The following is a 17,813-nucleotide window of genomic DNA, read 5'->3' on the forward strand; positions in this document are numbered from 1 at the left end:
AGCCACAAAAGTACAAACATCCATTTTCAATTCAAGGTCAGGCGTCACCAAAAGCAGAAACCAGCTAGAATTATGCACTAACTTTTGTCAATCTCCATCAGATGACACTCCTAGGACATTATGTTATACAATACATGCATTTTTTGTTCCATCAAGTTCATATTTATATCCAAAGACAGCATTTTACAGTAGCGTGAAATTCAGATTTTTTTCTTCTCTGAAATGCTTCCGGTGAACATAACAAAATTACTATTCGAAAACATTGGTAAATTATAATATTGTCATTTAAAGAATAATATATTATCATCTCGTAATTGCTACCGAATGGCCAGATCTCAAAATAACTTTACTGGGAAATCACATTTTGCAATAAACGGGGTGCTATGCTAAGAACAACAGGCTATGCTATACAGTTAGCATCATCTAAAATCGATAATAACATTGTAAATATCCCCTTACCTTTGATTATCTCCATCAGAAGGCAGGGATCCCAGGTCCGGAAGGCATCCCAGGTCCGGAACAAATGTGGTTTCTTTTGACAAAGTTCATAATTTATGTCCAAATAACACCAAGTACTTAGCGTTCATTATGCTCCCACAAAACGTGGTGGGGGGAGTGTAAAATCACGCCGAAAATAATACTTTAGTTCAGTTGCCTTTGCTTTCTTGGGTACAGGAACAATGTTGGGACATCATGAAGCAAGTGGGGACAGTAGACTGGGATAGGGAGAGATTGAATATGTCCATAAACACTCCAGCCAGCTGGTCTGCACATGCTCTGAGGATGCGGCTAGGGATGCAGTCTGTGCCGGCAGACTTGTGAGGGTTAACACGCTTAAATGTCTTACTCACACGTCGGCCACGGAGAACGAGAGCCCACAGTCTTCGTGAGCGAGCCACGTCGGTGGCACTGTGTTATCCTCAAAGTGGGCGAAGAAGGTGTTTAGCTTGTCCTGTAGCAAGACGTCGGTGTCCGTGACTGGTTTTCCCTTAGTAATCCGTGATTGTCTGTAGACCCTGCCACATATGTCTCGTGTCTGAGCCGTTGAATTGCAACTCCACTTTCTTTGTACTGACATTTTTCCTGTTTGAATGCCTTACGGAGGGAATAACTACACTGTTTGTATTCAACCATATTCCGAGTCACCTTGCCATGGTTAAATGCAGTGGTTCACCCTTTCAGTTTTGTGTGAATGCTGTCATATTTCCATGGTTTCTGGTTTGGGTAGGTTTTAATAGTCACAGTGGGAATAACAGTCACCGTGTCGCCCTGAGCTCGTGTATATGTATACGCCAATGTTATTCTCATAGGCTACCCGGAACATATCCCAGTCCATGTGATCAAAACAATCTTGGAGCATGGATTCCGATTAGTCAGACCAGCGTTGAAAAGACTTTAGCACGGGTACTTCCTGTTTGAGTTTTTGCCTATAGGAGGGAAGGAGCAAAATGGAGTCGCAATCTGATTTGCCGAAGGGAGGGCTGGGGAGGGCCTTGTAGGCATCTCGAAAGGAGGATTAGCAGGGGTCAGGTGTTTTTCCAGAACGAGTACTACAGTCAATGTGTTGACAGAACTTCAGTAGCGTTTTCCTCAAATTTGCTCTGTTAAATCCCCAGCTACAATAAATGCAGCCTCAGGATATGTGGTTTCCAGTTTGCAGAAAGTCCTGTGTAGTTCCTTGAGGGCCGTCGTGGTATCGGCTTGAGCGGGAATATACACGGCTGTGACTAACCGAGGAGAATTCTCTTGGGAGGTAATGCGGTCGGCATTTGATTGAGGTATTCTAGATTGGGTGAACAGAAGGACTTGAGTTTCTGTATGTTATCATGAAACATACACCATGCCTTTCTTCTTCCCGGAGAGTTCTTTTTTCCTGTCTGCATGATGTACTGAGAACCCAGCTGGCTGTATGGAGGCGACAGTATATCCCGAGTGAGCCATGATTCTATGAAACGGTATGTTACAGTCCCTGATGTCTCTCTGGACGGAGATCCTCGCCCTGAGCTCGTCTACTTTATTGTCCAGAGACTGAACATTAGCGAGTAATATACTCTGAAGCGGTGGATGGTGTGCACAACTCCTGAGTCGGACTAGAAGTCCACTCCGAATACCTCTTCTCCGCCAGCGGCATCTTGGAGCATCCTCTGGGATAAGTTCATTTGCCCTGGGGGGTAAGAACAAAGGATCCAATTTGGGAAAGTTGTAATGCTGGTGAGTTACCAGCACACACCAAAAAAATATCCTTAGCAAATTTGCTTAGGAGCTAGAAGCAGAGCTGCCATGTCTGTAGGCACCACCTTGCCATCGATTTTTGAAAAGATAAATCTAAGAACATTAACAACTTCATAGTTAAGAACGCTATAACAATATGGAAGAAAATGAAACGTATTCTACAAGAACCAATATTATTCCCTAAAAACACAACCCTATGAAACAATCCTTTGATAGCTTTTCAGAATTGGCCCACATGGAAAACTAAAGGCATAGAAACCGTAAATAACTTAGTAATAGGAAGTTCAATTATTTCCATCACAGATTTCAAAAGCAATTTTTGACTGACCAATGTAGACATTTTCCAATGCATGCAACTTAAACCCAGTATAAACCAATGTATAGAATGTATTATACAAGAAACAAAATTCACAAATTATACAGCACAATGGCAGTGTCATGTCTTAAGTGTAAAACTAACAAGGTCTCAATAATTCATGCCTTCTGGGAGTGCTATAAAGTCCAAAAGTCATGGGCAGACTTAGAAAGTTGGCTGTCAGAGGTTTTACAAAGAAAGATTAGAATTAAACTTACAATCAGCATATTTCAAGACATGGCATATGGGGGTGCGGTGAGATACCCAATGCGGTGGACCATACTTTTCTGTACTTAAAAGCTGGAAATCAAATTATCCTCCATCACTATGGCACTGGATGAATCAAATGTATATGTGTGCTACAGAGATAAATCTAACAGTTCGGTTTAAGGCCATATGGCATAGTGCTACAAGCAATGGAATGTTCCGGGGGATGAAGGATGAGTGTGGTTGTGAGACATACCTCAACTAACCTGACCCCTGCACATTGACTCAGTACCGGTACCCCCTGTATATAGCCTCATTGTTGTTATTTTATTGTTTAGTTAATATTTTCTTAACTCAATTTTCTTAAAACTGCATTGTTGGTTAAGGGCTTGTAAGTAACAACACCTGTTGTATTCGGCGCATGTGACAAATACAATTTTATTTTATTTGTATGGTTGCAGTGGGACTGAGCAGGTGTGATGTTGTTAGAAATGTGTTTGTCTGTTTATTGTGTTTATGTATAGTTGTTATTGTTTGAAAAATAATATAAATAAATAAGACACCAGGACTGAGCTTCTCAGTCCTTCAACGTAAAAAATTATCCCTGGGAGGACCATCCAACCCCCCAAGCAAGGGGCCTGGAATTGGTCAAACTCGCAGGTTTAATACATGTACAAAATTATCCTCTTTCCCTAAAAGCATGATGGTCATGACTTTCTTACATGAAAAGGAGGAACCTGTTGGGGCTACAGGTTAGCAATGAACCCCGAGTCGGGATTGCTAACAAGGCTGGAAATTCAAAACATCAAAAATCTAATAATTTCAATTTCTCAAACAATCAACTATTTTACACAATTTAAATGATAAACATCTCCTTAATCTAACCACATTGTTCGATTTTCAAAGAGGCTTTACAGCAAAAGCATAAAGTTAGATTATGTTAGGACAGTACATAGCCACAAAAGTACAAACATCCATTTTCAATTCAAGGTCAGGCGTCACCAAAAGCAGAAACCAGCTAGAATTATGCACTAACTTTTGTCAATCTCCATCAGATGACACTCCTAGGACATTATGTTATACAATACATGCATTTTTTGTTCCATCAAGTTCATATTTATATCCAAAGACAGCATTTTACAGTAGCGTGAAATTCAGATTTTTTTCTTCTCTGAAATGCTTCCGGTGAACATAACAAAATTACTATTCGAAAACATTGGTAAATTATAATATTGTCATTTAAAGAATAATATATTATCATCTCGTAATTGCTACCGAATGGCCAGATCTCAAAATAACTTTACTGGGAAATCACATTTTGCAATAAACGGGGTGCTATGCTAAGAACAACAGGCTATGCTATACAGTTAGCATCATCTAAAATCGATAATAACATTGTAAATATCCCCTTACCTTTGATTATCTCCATCAGAAGGCAGGGATCCCAGGTCCGGAAGGCATCCCAGGTCCGGAACAAATGTGGTTTCTTTTGACAAAGTTCATAATTTATGTCCAAATAACACCAAGTACTTAGCGTTCATTATGCTCCCACAAAACGTGGTGGGGGGAGTGTAAAATCACGCCGAAAAGCTAAAAAAACCTAGTAAATAATCTATTTATGTTTGTTCAAACATGTCAAATGTTGTTTAGCATTAATCTTTTGGTCCATTTTTAACGTTAAACATCAGTAATATTTTCACACAACCTATCCTATGTCTAGATAAACAATGATGACAAACTCACGTTTCTCAGATTTATGCGCAGGCGCAAAAAAATGAAGTGATGACATGTCAACTTCCTTGGATTCTAATTTGCTCTCTGTTTATCATAGACGCTTCAAACAACTTTATAAAGATCGTTGACATCTAGTGGAAGCCGTAGGTGTTGCGAAATGAATCCTTTCTCACTATGGTATCTATAAAACAATGACACTAAATAGTACAGTCACAAAATTCACATTTTTTTTTAAATCTATTTTTCACAGGTTTTTGCCTGCAATATGAGTTTTGTTATACTTACAGACACCATTCAAACTGTTTTAGAAAATTCAGAGTGTTTTCTATCCGAATGTGTTAATAATATGCATATCCTAGCTTCTGAGTTGGTGTAGGAGGCAGTTAAAAATGGGCACATATTTTTTTCAAAATGTCTCAATACTGCCCCCGAGCCCCAACAGGCCCCAGACAATCGATCTGAGATTGATTTAAATTTCAGTCATGGGATTTTTGTTGTTGTTGCTTTAACCCCTGTGTGGGGTGCATTTTCCTGGCATGGTTTAGGTCTACTCAACTCCTTAGAAGGCAAGGTAAACGCCAATAAATACATGGCCATTCTGAGTGATCACCTGCAACCTATGGTGAATCTATTCTGATGGGAGTGGTCTCTTCCAACATAATGCCCCCATCCACAGAGTGGTCACTGAATGGTTTGATGAGCATGAAAACGATGTAAACCATATGCCACGGCCGTCTCTGTCACCAGATCTCAACCCAATTGAACACTTATGGGAGATTTTGGAGTGGCACCTGAGAGTGTTTTCCTTTAGCAACAAAACTATGGAATTTCTCATGGAAGAATGGTGTCGCATCCCTCCAATAGAGTTCCAGACACTTATAGAATATATGCCAAGGCACATTGAAGCTGTTCTGGCAGTTAGTGGTGGCCCAACACCCTATTAACTTCTTTGGGAAAGGGGGGCAGTATTGAGTAGCTTGGATGAAAAGTGTGCCCAAAGAAAAATGCCTGCTACTCAGGCCCAAAAGCTAGAATATGCATATAATTAGTAGATTTGGATAGAAAACACTCTGAAGTTTCTAAAACTGTTTGAATGATGTCTAGCGTCCCACATTTCCCAGAGAGGTTAAGACACTTGTTGCTGTTGCCTTTATTTTGGCAGTTCCCTGTACCATGTTCACCATTTTCGTTATCTCCCTCGTATGGATTAACACAAAGGTCACGAGGCTTGTTAGCACAGGATTTGTTTCTCCGTACTCTCCCTACTTACAGTGTCTCTCTGCCTCAGTGGTATTCACTAATATTTCTAAGGCAACCACTTTTGTGAAACTACCTCACTGGGTGCGAGTCGCCATACCCATCGGAGAAGGTGAGTTGGGGAGGTTACAAAGGCAAGTTGATTCATACATGATATCACATTCTCCTTTAAAAACGAACAATGTTAGTTTTACACCTAATTGTGGACAGCAGGCCTAATTAATGGAAAGTGGAAATTTCATGGAAACAAATTTTTTGAGATGACGATTAGGCTATCAAAGCAATATTTCTCAGGTTCATATTGGCTTCCCTAAGAAGAAGAGGTTTGATTCATTCAGTCAGGCAGATCTAAAAGCAGTAACCTATAGTCAGGGCTCCAGGCTAACCTTTTTCAACTTGCAAAGCTTATTGTTATAATTGAAAATGTTCTACCTGCAAGAGATGCCATTTGAACTATATTTAAAAAAGTGTTTTCTGTATGATATTTACTGCCCTAACATGTAGATTTGTTTTAAGATAGTATTAACATGGACCATCAAGCTCTTCAATTATCTATGTTAGGATACTTTGGGGTATCAGAAACAAATGTGTAAAAATTATTAAATTTTTAAGCTGGCCTTTTTGGCATTATCTCTATAACCACAGTTCTATGAACTAAGCGATGCGTTCAGCTGACTGAGAGGAAAACAACTTGCACAACACATTCATTCACTGTGTGTGCTCTTTCTTAGGAGAGAATAGGAGTGAAGATGATGATGATCCAGGACGGCCCCATGCCCACCGGGGCAGACAAACCCCTGAGAATCACTGGGGATCCCTACAAAGTCCAAGTGAGTGAAGGGTGGGTGGGGTGCGGCTTCAGTCGACAGCCACGGTGCACACAGAATTATTTGCAGAAATCCTCACTTTTCAATCCAACACAGACCCTCCTCTCTACATTCCAGTGAGGCTTTCTGTTGACAATTATTTAGACTATTTCTGATTTGTGATACAGATCATTTTGCACTTTGAAAAATGCATTAGGTGGTCAATCTTCACTCTTTGTAGATCCCGTTATGGCATCTCATTCACCTCTGGGATGTACCGTCACGTGAATCCCATTTTCTTCTCCCCTTCACAGCAAGCGCGGGAATTGGTGATAGAGATCATTCGCGACAAATACCAGGGAGACTTCCGCAGTGGCCGAAACGACTTTGCGTCAAGATTGGGTGGAAGTACTTTGGATGTAAGAATGCAATGTACAGGACGTCCAGTGAATGTAACAACCAATGACTATGGTGCCATTTTGAACACACCCTTGATGTTTGAGCTCACATGCTTCAGGCCAATCCCTCCCTTCAGGTGGCTGTACCCAGGTTTGCTGTGGGAATTGTCATCGGCAGGAGTGGCGAGATGATCAAGAAGATCCAGGGAGAATCCGGAGTGAGGATCCAATTCAAACCAGGTGTGTGTGTGTGTGTATTTCTTTTAACATATGTCAGATGTGTCATATGAATGAAGGTTTCTCTTCTCTGTAGAGTTGGAATTATATTGGGGTAAGCCATGTCTCTTATCGTACCATGACCAATTATATATGTGGAAAGGCGACTGCTTCTGTGTGTTGGTGTGTGGCTGTATCTGCTGTCAGTCACCACCGTTAGCTTAGTGTTGACCCTACTCCCTCCCACCGACAGATGATGGCATCAGCCCAGAGCGCATCGCCCAAGTGATGGGACAACCAGACAGGTGTCAGCACGCTGTCCAACTCATCAACGAGCTCACCCAAACAGCACAGGTACACACACAGAGACAGAACGAATGAATACCATGCAAGTAAGCACTCAGAGCAAGGAACACACTGCACAGAACACACACATTACGGACAAGTAGCGTGCACACACACACACACACACACACACACACACACACACACACACATGCACTCGGCACAGAACACAAACCTCATGTGCCAAGCAAGCACACGTACCACTTGTGATTCTTATTTCCCAGTCAATTTATTTCCCACCAAGCTGCCTCTTGACCCATGGCTGTGTCCCGATGGCATCCTATTTCCTGCATAGTGCTCTGGTCAAAAATAGTGCACTACGTATGGAATAGGATGCCATTTGGGACTTGGCCTATGTTGCTGGAGTCTCCTGGCGTGTATTGCTCAGGTGGCCATTACAAGAGAATTACCATTTAGATATGCAAATAAGATCTGCAACTCCTAGTCAAATTCAGTTTACAGATATGTCATACCTTTTGGTTGACTTTGTAGGCGCAGACGATATCAGGGTTGATAAGATATTGTATGGCATGTATTTGAATATATGCATTGAAATGTCATACCTTTGGTTGACTTTACATGCACAGACGATATCAGGGTTGATAAGATATTGCATGGCATGTATTTTAATATATTGTTTGAAATGTCATATCAGAAGGACATTGTCAATAAATGTCGCTCCAGGCTTGGTTTAAGCACCCAGGGTATATCTGTACTAGCTGGTGTGTGTCTCATTGCTGTATATAAAAAGTTTAATTTAATGTTGGATCATTATGTATCGCTGCAGTCTATTCTCATTGTATTTATTGTATGTAATTGTCTTGATTTGTCCATTTGTCTATGCTTGATGATTTGTTTTAATGTATGCCACAAACAAAATTTCCACAAGGAGATAATAACATCATTATCTTACGTGTGATTGGAGCAGGAACGTGATGGCTTTGGAAGCTCTGGAGGACCAAGAGGAAGGGGACGAGGCCACGGGGACTGGGGCATGGGCTCACCAGGGGGACTGCAGGAAGTCACCTACACGATACTTGCAGACAAGTGTGGTCTGGTGATCGGCAAAGGTAAGGTAACTCAGTCCCTCAGTGCGCAAAGCAGTGTAGAACCTCAGAGCTACGAACACAAGTGTACAGTGCATTCGGAAAGTATTCAGACCCCTTGACTTTTTCCACATTTTGTTACGTTACTCTAGAATGGATAAAATTGTTTTTTTTCTTCATCAATCTACACACAATATCCCATAATGACAAAGCAATAACAGATTTATTTTTTACTAAAATATCACATTTACGTAAGTATTCATACCCTTTACTCAGTACTTTGTTGAAGCACCTTTAGCAGAGATTACAGCCTCAAGTCTTCTTGGGTATGACGTTACAAGCTTGACACGTGTATTTGAGGAGTTTCTCCCATTCTCTGCAGATCCAAGCTCTGTCAAATTGGATGAGGAGCGTCGCTGCACAGCTATTTTCAGGTCTCCAGAGATTTTTGATCGGTTTCAAGTCTGGGCTTTGGCTGGGCCACTCAAAGACATTCAGAGACTTGTCCCGAAGCCACTCCTGCGTTGTCTTGGCTGTGTGCTTAGGGTCGTTGTTCTGTTGGAAGGTGAACCTTCGCCCCAGTCTGAGGTCCTGAGCGCTCTGGAGCAGGTTTTCATCAAGGATCTCTCTGTACTTTTCTCCGTTCATCTTTCCCTCGATCCTGACTAGTCTCCCAGTCCCTGCCGCTGAAAAACATCCCCACAGCATACTGTAATTCTCCCACCACCATGTTTCCCTTGGGATGGTGCCAGGTTTCTTCCTGATGTGACGTTTGGCATTCAGGCCAAGGAGTTCAATATTGGTTTCATCAGACCAGAGAATCTTGTTTCTCATGGTCTGAGATGAGTCTTTAGGTGCCTTTTGGCAAACTCCAAGCTGGCTGTCATGTGCCTTTTACTAAGGAGTGGTTTCTGTCTGGCCACTACCATAAAGGCCTGATTGGTGGAGTGCTGCAGAGATGGTTGTCCTTCTGGAAAGTTCTCCCATCTCCACAGAGGAACTCTAGAGCTCTGTCAGAGTGAACATCGGGGTCAGTTCTCTGACCAAGGCCCTTCTCCTCTGATTGCTCAGTTTGGCCGGGCGGCCAGCTCTAGGAAGGGTCTTTATGATTCAAAACTAAATTCCATTTAAGAATGATGGAGGCCACTGTGTTCTTGGGGACCTTCAATGTTGCAGAAATGTTTTGGTACCCTTCCCCAGATCTTTGCCTCGCCACAATCCTGTCTCGGAGCACTACGGACAATTCCTTCGACCGCTCAAGCCGGTTGTTTCTCTGACATACACTGTCAACTGTGGGACCTTATATAGACAGGTGCCTTTCCAAATCATGTCCAATCAATTTAATTTACCACAGGTGGACTCCAAGTTGTAGAAACATCTCTAGGATGATCAATGGAAATAGGTTGCACCTGACATCAATTTCGGGTCTCATAGCAAAGGGTCTGAATATTTATGTAAGTAAGGTATTTCTTTTTTTTCTTCTTTTTTTTTAATCTAAAATCCTGTTTTCGCTTTGTCATTATGGGGTATTGTGTGTAGATTGATGAGGAAAATGTTTTATTCAATCAATTTTAGATTAAGTCAAGGGGTCTGAATACTTTCCGAATGCACTATATATTGTTCAGAACACTGAAATGTCCAAAATTCACTTAATAACATTGAACCATTACAGAAAATATGGATTGCCTTTACCACGTGTTTTCTACACATTTAGCCAGATGCTGTAAATGTTGGAAGTGTTTTTGTACTTGTAGGCCTAAGCAACAGTTAGTTGTACCTGTTGGCCCCTTGCTTTTTTTTTTACTAACATCATGCCACTGACTTTGAGTTAAGCCAGATTGTTTATGTATGTGGATGACTCAACACTATACACGTCAGCTACTACAGCGACTGAAATTACTGCAACACTCAACAAAGAGCTGCAGTTAGTTTCAGAGTGGGTGACAAGGAATAAGTTAGCGCTAAATATTTCTAAAACTATAGTCATTGTATTTGGAACAAAACACTCACTAAACCCTAAACCTCAACTGAATCTTGTAATAAATAATGTGTAAATTTAGCAAATTGAGATGACTAAACTGCTTCTTGTAACCCTAGATTGTAAACTGTCATGGTCAAAACATATTGATGCAGTAAAAGCTAAGATGGGGAGAAGTCTGTCTATAATAAAGTGATGCTCTGCCGCCTTAACAACACTTTCAACCAGGCAGGTCCTACAGGCCCTAGTTTTGTCGCACCTTGACTACTGTTCAGTCGTGTGGTCAGGTGCGACAAAAAAGGAAAATTGCAGTTGGCTCAGAACAGGGCAGCACGGCTGGCCCTTGGATGTACACAGATAGCTAATATTAATAATATGCATGTTAATCTCTCCTGGCTGAAAGTGGAGGAGAGATTGACTTCATCACTACTTTTATTTATGAGAGGTATTGACATGTTGAATGCACCGAGCTGTCTGTCTAAACTACTGCACACAGCTCGGACACCCATGCATACCCCACAAGAGGTCTCTTCACAGTCCCCAAGTCCAGAACAGACTATGGGAGGCACACAGTACTACATAGAGCCCTTGACTACATGGAACTCTATTCCACATCAAGTAACTGACGCAAGCAGTGAAAATTGATTTAAAAAACAGATGAAAAACACCTTATGGAACAGCTGGGACTGTGAAGCAACACAAGCATTGGTACAGACACATACACACACACACACGATAACATACGCACTATACATACACATGGATTTAGTACTGTAGATATGTGGTAATGGTGGAGTAGGGGCCTGAGGGCACACAGTGTATTGCTAAATCTGTGAATGTATTGTAATGTTTTTACAATTGTATAAACTGCCTTAATTTAGCTGGACCACAGGAAGAGCTTTGGCAGCAGCTAATGGGGATCCATAATAAATACAAATACCTGTGTCTGTAACCTACAGAAGTATATATTTTTTGTTTAATACATGTCCGAATATGATATGGCCCATTGGGTTGACCGGTCAGTCTGTAACTCTGAGATTGGTATCTTTGAGGTTCTACTGTATGTCATATACAGTGCCTTAAGAAAGTATTCACACCCCTTGACGTTTTCCACATTTTGTTGTTACAGCCTGAATTTACACTGAACATAAATATGAACTCAACATGCAGCAATTTCAACAATTATACTGAGTTACAGTTCATGTAAGGAAATCAGTCAATTGAAATACCTTCATTAGGCCCTAATCAAGGGATTTCACATGACTGGGAATACAGATATGTGTGTATATATAGGGGTGTGGATCAGAACACCAATCAGTGTCTGGGTGACCACCATTTGCCTCATGAAGCGCAACACATCACTTTTGCATAGAGTTGATCAGGCTGTTGATTGTGGCCTGTGGAGTGTTGTCCCACTCCTGTGCGAAGTTTCTGGATATTGGCAGGAACTAGAACAACGCTGTTGTACACTTTGATGCAGAGCATCCCAAACATGCTCAATGGGTGACATGTCTGGTTGGTATGCAGGCCATGGAAGAACTGGGACATTTTCAGCTTCCAGGAATTGTGTACAGATCCTTGCGACATTTTTAACCTTTTTTTAACGTGGCAAGTCAGTTAAGAACAAATTCATATTCACAATGGCGGCCTACCTCAGCCAAACCCGGACGATGCTGGGCCAATTGTGCGCCGCCCTATGGAACTCCCAATCATGTCCGGATGTGATACAGCCTGGATTCGAACCAGGGACTGTAGTGACACCACTTGCACTGAGATGCAGTCTTCACTGACATTTTCAACCTCTCCTTGTCCGAGTCTGTAATACCAACATGTTTTAACCTTTTGGGGCTAGGGGGCAGTATTTGCACGGCCGGATAAAAAACGTACCTGATTTAATCTGGTTACTACTCCTGCCCAGAAACTAGAATATGCATATAATTAGTAGATTTGGATAGAAAACACTCTAAAGTTTCTAAGACTGTTTGAATGGTATCTGTGAGTATAACAGAACTCATATGGCAGGCCAAAACCTGAGAAGATTCCATACAGGAAGTGCCCTGTCTGACAATTTGTTCTCCTTCTGTGGCATCTCTATCAAAAATACAGCATCTATGCTGTAACGTGACATTTTCTAAGGCTTCCATTGGCTCTCAGAAGGCGCCAGAAAGTGGAATGACGTCTCTGCAGTCTCTGGGCGAAAAACAACAGGAGTTTTTGTGAGTGGTCAGGCAGGGAACAATGACACTGGAGATGCGCGTCCACGAGACGACTCCATGTTTTCTTCCAGTCTTTCAATGAATACCACGTCGTCCGGTTGGAATATTATCGCTATTTTATGAGAAAAATAGCATATAAATTGATTTTAAACAGCGTTTGACATGCTTTGAAGTACGGTAATGGAATATTTTGAAATGTTTTGTCACAAAATGCGCTCGCGCGTCACCCTTCGGATACTGACCTGAACGCCTGAACAAAACTGAGCTATTTCAATATAACAATGGATTATTTGGAACCAAAACAACATTTGTTGTTGAAGTAGAAGTCCTGGGAGTTCATTCTGATGAAGAACAGCAAAGGTAATCCAATTTTTCTTATAGTAAATCTGAGTTTGGTGAGGGCCAAACTTGGTGGGTGTCAAATTAGCTAGCCGTGATGGCCGGGCTATCTACTCAAAATATTGCAAAATGTGCTTTCGCCAAAAAGCTATTTTAAAATCTGACACCGCGATTGCATAAAGGAGTTCTGTATCTATAATTCTTAAAATAATTGTTATGTATTTTGTGAAAGTTGATCGTGAGTAATTTAGTAAATTCACCGGAAGTTTGCGGTGGGTATGCTAGTTCTGAACATCACATGCTAATGTAAAAAGCTGGTTTTTGATATAAATATGAACTTGATTGAACAAAACATGCATGTATTGTATAACATAATGTCCTAGGAGTGTCATCTGATGAAGATCATCAAAGGTTAGTGCTGCATTTAGCTGTGGTTTTGGTTTTTGTGACATATATGCTTGCTTTGAAAATGGCTGTGTGATTATTTTTGGCAGGGTACTCTCCTGACATAATCTGTTTTGCTTTCGCTGTAAAGCCTTTTTGAAATCGGACAATGTGGTTAGATTAACGAGAGTCTTGTCTTTAAAATGGTGTAAAATAGTCATATGTTTGAGAAATTGAAGTTATAGCATTTATGAGGTATTTGTATTTCGCGCCACGCGATTCCACAGGCTGTTGACTTGGGTGGGACGCAAGCGTCCCACCTTGCCCAGGGAGGTTAATAACTCCACCTACATATACATATGCGCATATTGACTCTGTACCGGAACCCCCCAGTATATAGTCTCGCTATTGTTATTTTACTGCTGCTCTTTAATTACTTGTTACTTTTATCTCTTATTCTTATCCGTATCTTGTTAAACTGCATTGTTGGTTAGGGACTCATAAATAAGCTTTTCACTGTAAGGTCTAAACCTGTTGTATTCGGCGCATGTGACTAATACAATTTGATTTGATTTATTAAACATAAGAATGAGTGTGAGTTTTTGTCACAACTCGGCTCGTGGGAAGTGACAAAGAGCTCTTATACGACAAGGGAACAAATAATAATAATCAATATTTTTGCTCTTTATTTAGCCATCTTACATATAAAACCTTATTTGTTCATAATTTTTTTGGAATATCTCACCAGAGGTTAATGAGAAGGGTGGGCTTGAAAGGATGCTCTTAACTCTGCAATGATGGGTTGTATTGGAGAGAGTCTGTCTTAAATCATTTTCCACACTCTCACATAGGTACGTGGTTGCAAAGGGCATCAGTGTCTTAACAGCAAAATTTGCCAAGGCAAGAAACTCTGAGCGCAGCCCTATCCAGAAATCTGGCAGTGGCTTCTGATTTAAATGTAATTTTCACAGAACCGCTTGTTGCAATTTCGATGAGGGTCTCTTGTTCAGATATCGGTAAGTGGACTGGAGGCAGGGCATGAAAGGGATAACGAATCCAGTTGTTTGTATTATCCGTTTCGGGAAAGTATCTGCGTAATTGTGCACCCAACTCACTCATGTGCTTCACTATATCACATTTATCATTGTCTGTAAGCTTGAGTTAATTTGCACACAAAACATCATACAATGATGGAAAGACCTGTGTGTTGTCCTTGTTAATGCAGACAGAGAAGAGCGCCAACTTGTTAATCATAGCCTCAATTTTGTCCCGCACATTGAATATACAGTTAAAGTCGGAGGTTTACATACACTTAGGTTGGAGTCATTAAAACTCGTTTTTCAACCACTCCACAAATTTGTTGTTTACAAACTATGGTTTTCGCAAGTCGGTTAGGACATCTACTTTGTGCATGACACAAGTCATTTTTCCAACAATTGTTTACAGACAGATTATTTAACATATAATTCACCGTATCACAATTCCAGTGGGTCAGAAATGTACATACACTAAGTTGGCTGTGCCTTTAAACAGCTTGGAAAATTCTGTCATGGTTTTTAGAAGCTTCTGACAAGCTAATTGACATCATTTGAGTCAATTGGAGGTGTACCTGCGGATGTATTTCAAGGCCTACCTTCAAGCTCAGTGCCTCTTTGCTTGACATCGTGGGAAAATCAAAAGAAATTAACCAAGACCTCCACAAGTCTGGTTCATCCTTGGGAGCAATTTCCAAACGCCTGAAGGTACCACGTTCAACTGTACAAACAATAGTACGCAAGTATAAACGCCATGGGACCACGCAGCCGTCATACCACTCAGGAAGGAGACGCGTTCTGTCTCCTAGAGATGAATGTACTTTGGTGCGAAAAGTGCAAATCAATCCCAGAACAACAGCAAAGGACCTTGTGAAGATGCAAGAGGTAACAGGTACAAAAGTATCTCTATCCACAGTAAAACAAGCCCTATTTCGACATAACCTGAAAGGCCGCTCAGCAAGGAAGCCACTGCTCCAAAACCGGCATAAAAAAAAGCCAGACTACGGTTTGCAACTGCACATGGGGACAAAGATCGTACTTTTTGGAGAAATGTCCTCTGGTCTGATGAAACAAAAATAGAACTGTTTGGCCTAATGACTATTGTTATGTTTGGAGGAAAAAGGGGGATGCTTGCAAGCCGAAGAACACCATCCCAACCGTGAAGCACGGGGGTGGCAGCATCATGTTGTTGGGGTGCTTTTCTGCAGGAGGGACTGGTGCACTTCACAAAATAGATGGCATCATGAGGGAGGAAAATTCTGTGGATATATTGAAGCAACATCTCAAGACATCAGTCAGGAAGTTAAAGCTTGGTCACAAATGGGTCTTCCAAATGGACAATGACCCCAAGCATACTTCCAAAGTTGTGGCAAAATGGCTTAAGGACAACAAAGTCAAGGTGTTGGAGTGGCCATCAAAAGCCCTGACCTCAATCCTATAGAAGATTTGTGGGCAGAACTGAAAAAGTGTGTGTGAGCAAGGAGGCCTACAAACCTGACTCAGTTACACCAGCTCTGTCAGGAGGAATTGGCCAGAATTCACCCAACTTATTATGGGAAGCTTGTGGAAGGCTACCTGAAACGTTTGACCCAAGTTAAACAATTTAAAGGCAATGCTACCAAATACACTCAATTAGTATTTAAACTTCTGACACACTGGGAATGTGATGAAAGAAATGAAAGCTGAAATAAATCATTTTCTCTATTATTATTCTGACATTTCACATTCTTAAAATAAAGTGGTGATCCTAACTGACCTAAGACAGGGAATTTTTACTAGGATTAAATGCCATGAGTTGTGAAAAACTGTGTTTAAATGTTTTTGGCTAAGGTTTATGTAAACTTAGTTGTGGAGAGTCCCTGTAATCCTAGATTCAGATCATTCAGGCAAGAAAAAAACATAATCCAGATAGGCCAGTCGTGTGAGAAACTCGTCATCATGCAAGCGGTCAGACAGGTGAAAATTATGTTCAGTAAAGAAAACTTTAAACTAGTCTCTCAATTAAAAAAAAAACGTGTCAATACTTTGCCTCTTGATAACCTGCGCACTTCTGTATGTTGTTAAAGCGTTACATGGTCGCTGCCCATATCATTGCAGAGTGCAGAAAATACACGAGAGTTCAGGGGCCTTGCTTTAACAAAGTTAACCATTTTCACTAGTGTCCAAAACATCTTTCAAGCTGTCAGGCATTCCATTGGCAGCAAGAGCCTCTCGGTGAATGCTGCAGTGTACCCAAGTGGCGTCGGGATCAACTGCTTGCACGCGCATTACCACTCCATTATGTCTCCCTGTCTTGTCTTTTGCGCCATCAGTACAGATACCAACACATCTTGACCACCAAAGTCTATTTGATGTCACAAAGCTGTCCAGTACTTTAAAAAATTCCTCTCCTGTTGTCCTGGCTTCCAGAAGAGAATGTCTTCCTTAATTGACCCCCCATAACCGTAACGGGCAAATACCAGAAGCTGTTCCAGGCCCACCACGTCTGTTGACTCATCCAGCTGTAACGCAGATAATTGTTTCAAAACATCTCCTGCCATGTCATTGATGCGTCGTGAAACAGTGTTGTTTGATGAATACATTGTCTGTATAATTTTTCCCCCAGCATTGTCCAAGCCATATCCGTGGCTTTTATACATGTTTTACTACTCGAAAGTCGTCTTTATTCTCGCTCAAAAAACTCCCGTGGATTATTTTTCAAATTGTCATGTTTCGTTTCTAAATGTCTGCTCAAGAGTGAAGGTTTCCCATGGGAGAGTAACGGTTAATGTGATTGGATGTTAATTATTTGACTAGGCTACCTGTATTTGACATTGTGTTGTTATTTCGCTGAACGCTAGATTGTTTAATTTTATTTTTGGCAGTGAAACAAGACTGCTCAGGCGAGGGGGGGGAAAAAAACTCACACAAATGTATAGCCCCATTGGAAAATATAAATGTACTGTTTGAAAATGTGAATCACATTTTTATTTGGCGTACCCCCGATGGCATTGCGCGTACCCCAGTTTGGGAATACCTGCCGTAGAGGTAGGAAACCGCTCAGGGATTTTACCATGAGTCTAATGGTGACTTTAAAACAGTTACGGAGTTTGATGGCTGTGATAGGAGAAAACTGAGGATGGATCAACAACATTGTAGTTATTCCACAATACTAACCTAAGTTACAGATTTGAAAAGAAGGAAGCCTGTACAGAATAAAAATATTCCAAAACATGCCTCATGTTTGCGATAAGGCACTAAAGTAAAAATGTTGCAAAGAACTTTAT

The 17,813-nt window shown here is 41.1% G+C and overlaps 1 protein-coding gene across 15 annotated transcripts in view; it reads left to right on the top strand.

The window, feature by feature from the left end:
- The window catches only part of LOC106587004 (far upstream element-binding protein 3), a 105,905-nt gene that overhangs the window by 65,345 nt on the left and 22,747 nt on the right, over nt 1–17,813 (top strand). For 14 of the 15 annotated variants that reach the window (XM_082969302.1, XM_082969305.1, XM_082969300.1 and 11 more), the window contains 5 exons: nt 6,517–6,615; nt 6,906–7,010; nt 7,127–7,229; nt 7,459–7,559; nt 8,476–8,620. In XM_082969302.1, coding sequence (XP_082825428.1) covers nt 6,517–6,615; nt 6,906–7,010; nt 7,127–7,229; nt 7,459–7,559; nt 8,476–8,620 — 553 coding nt within the window. The remainder of the gene's footprint in view (nt 1–6,516; nt 6,616–6,905; nt 7,011–7,126; nt 7,230–7,458; nt 7,560–8,475; nt 8,621–17,813) is intronic. The other variant, XM_082969296.1, reaches the window with a different exon arrangement.

Source organism: Salmo salar, chromosome 26 (genome assembly GCF_965601325.2).
Source record: "Salmo salar chromosome 26, fSalSal1, whole genome shotgun sequence".
Taxonomy (NCBI): Eukaryota; Metazoa; Chordata; class Actinopteri; order Salmoniformes; family Salmonidae; genus Salmo; species Salmo salar.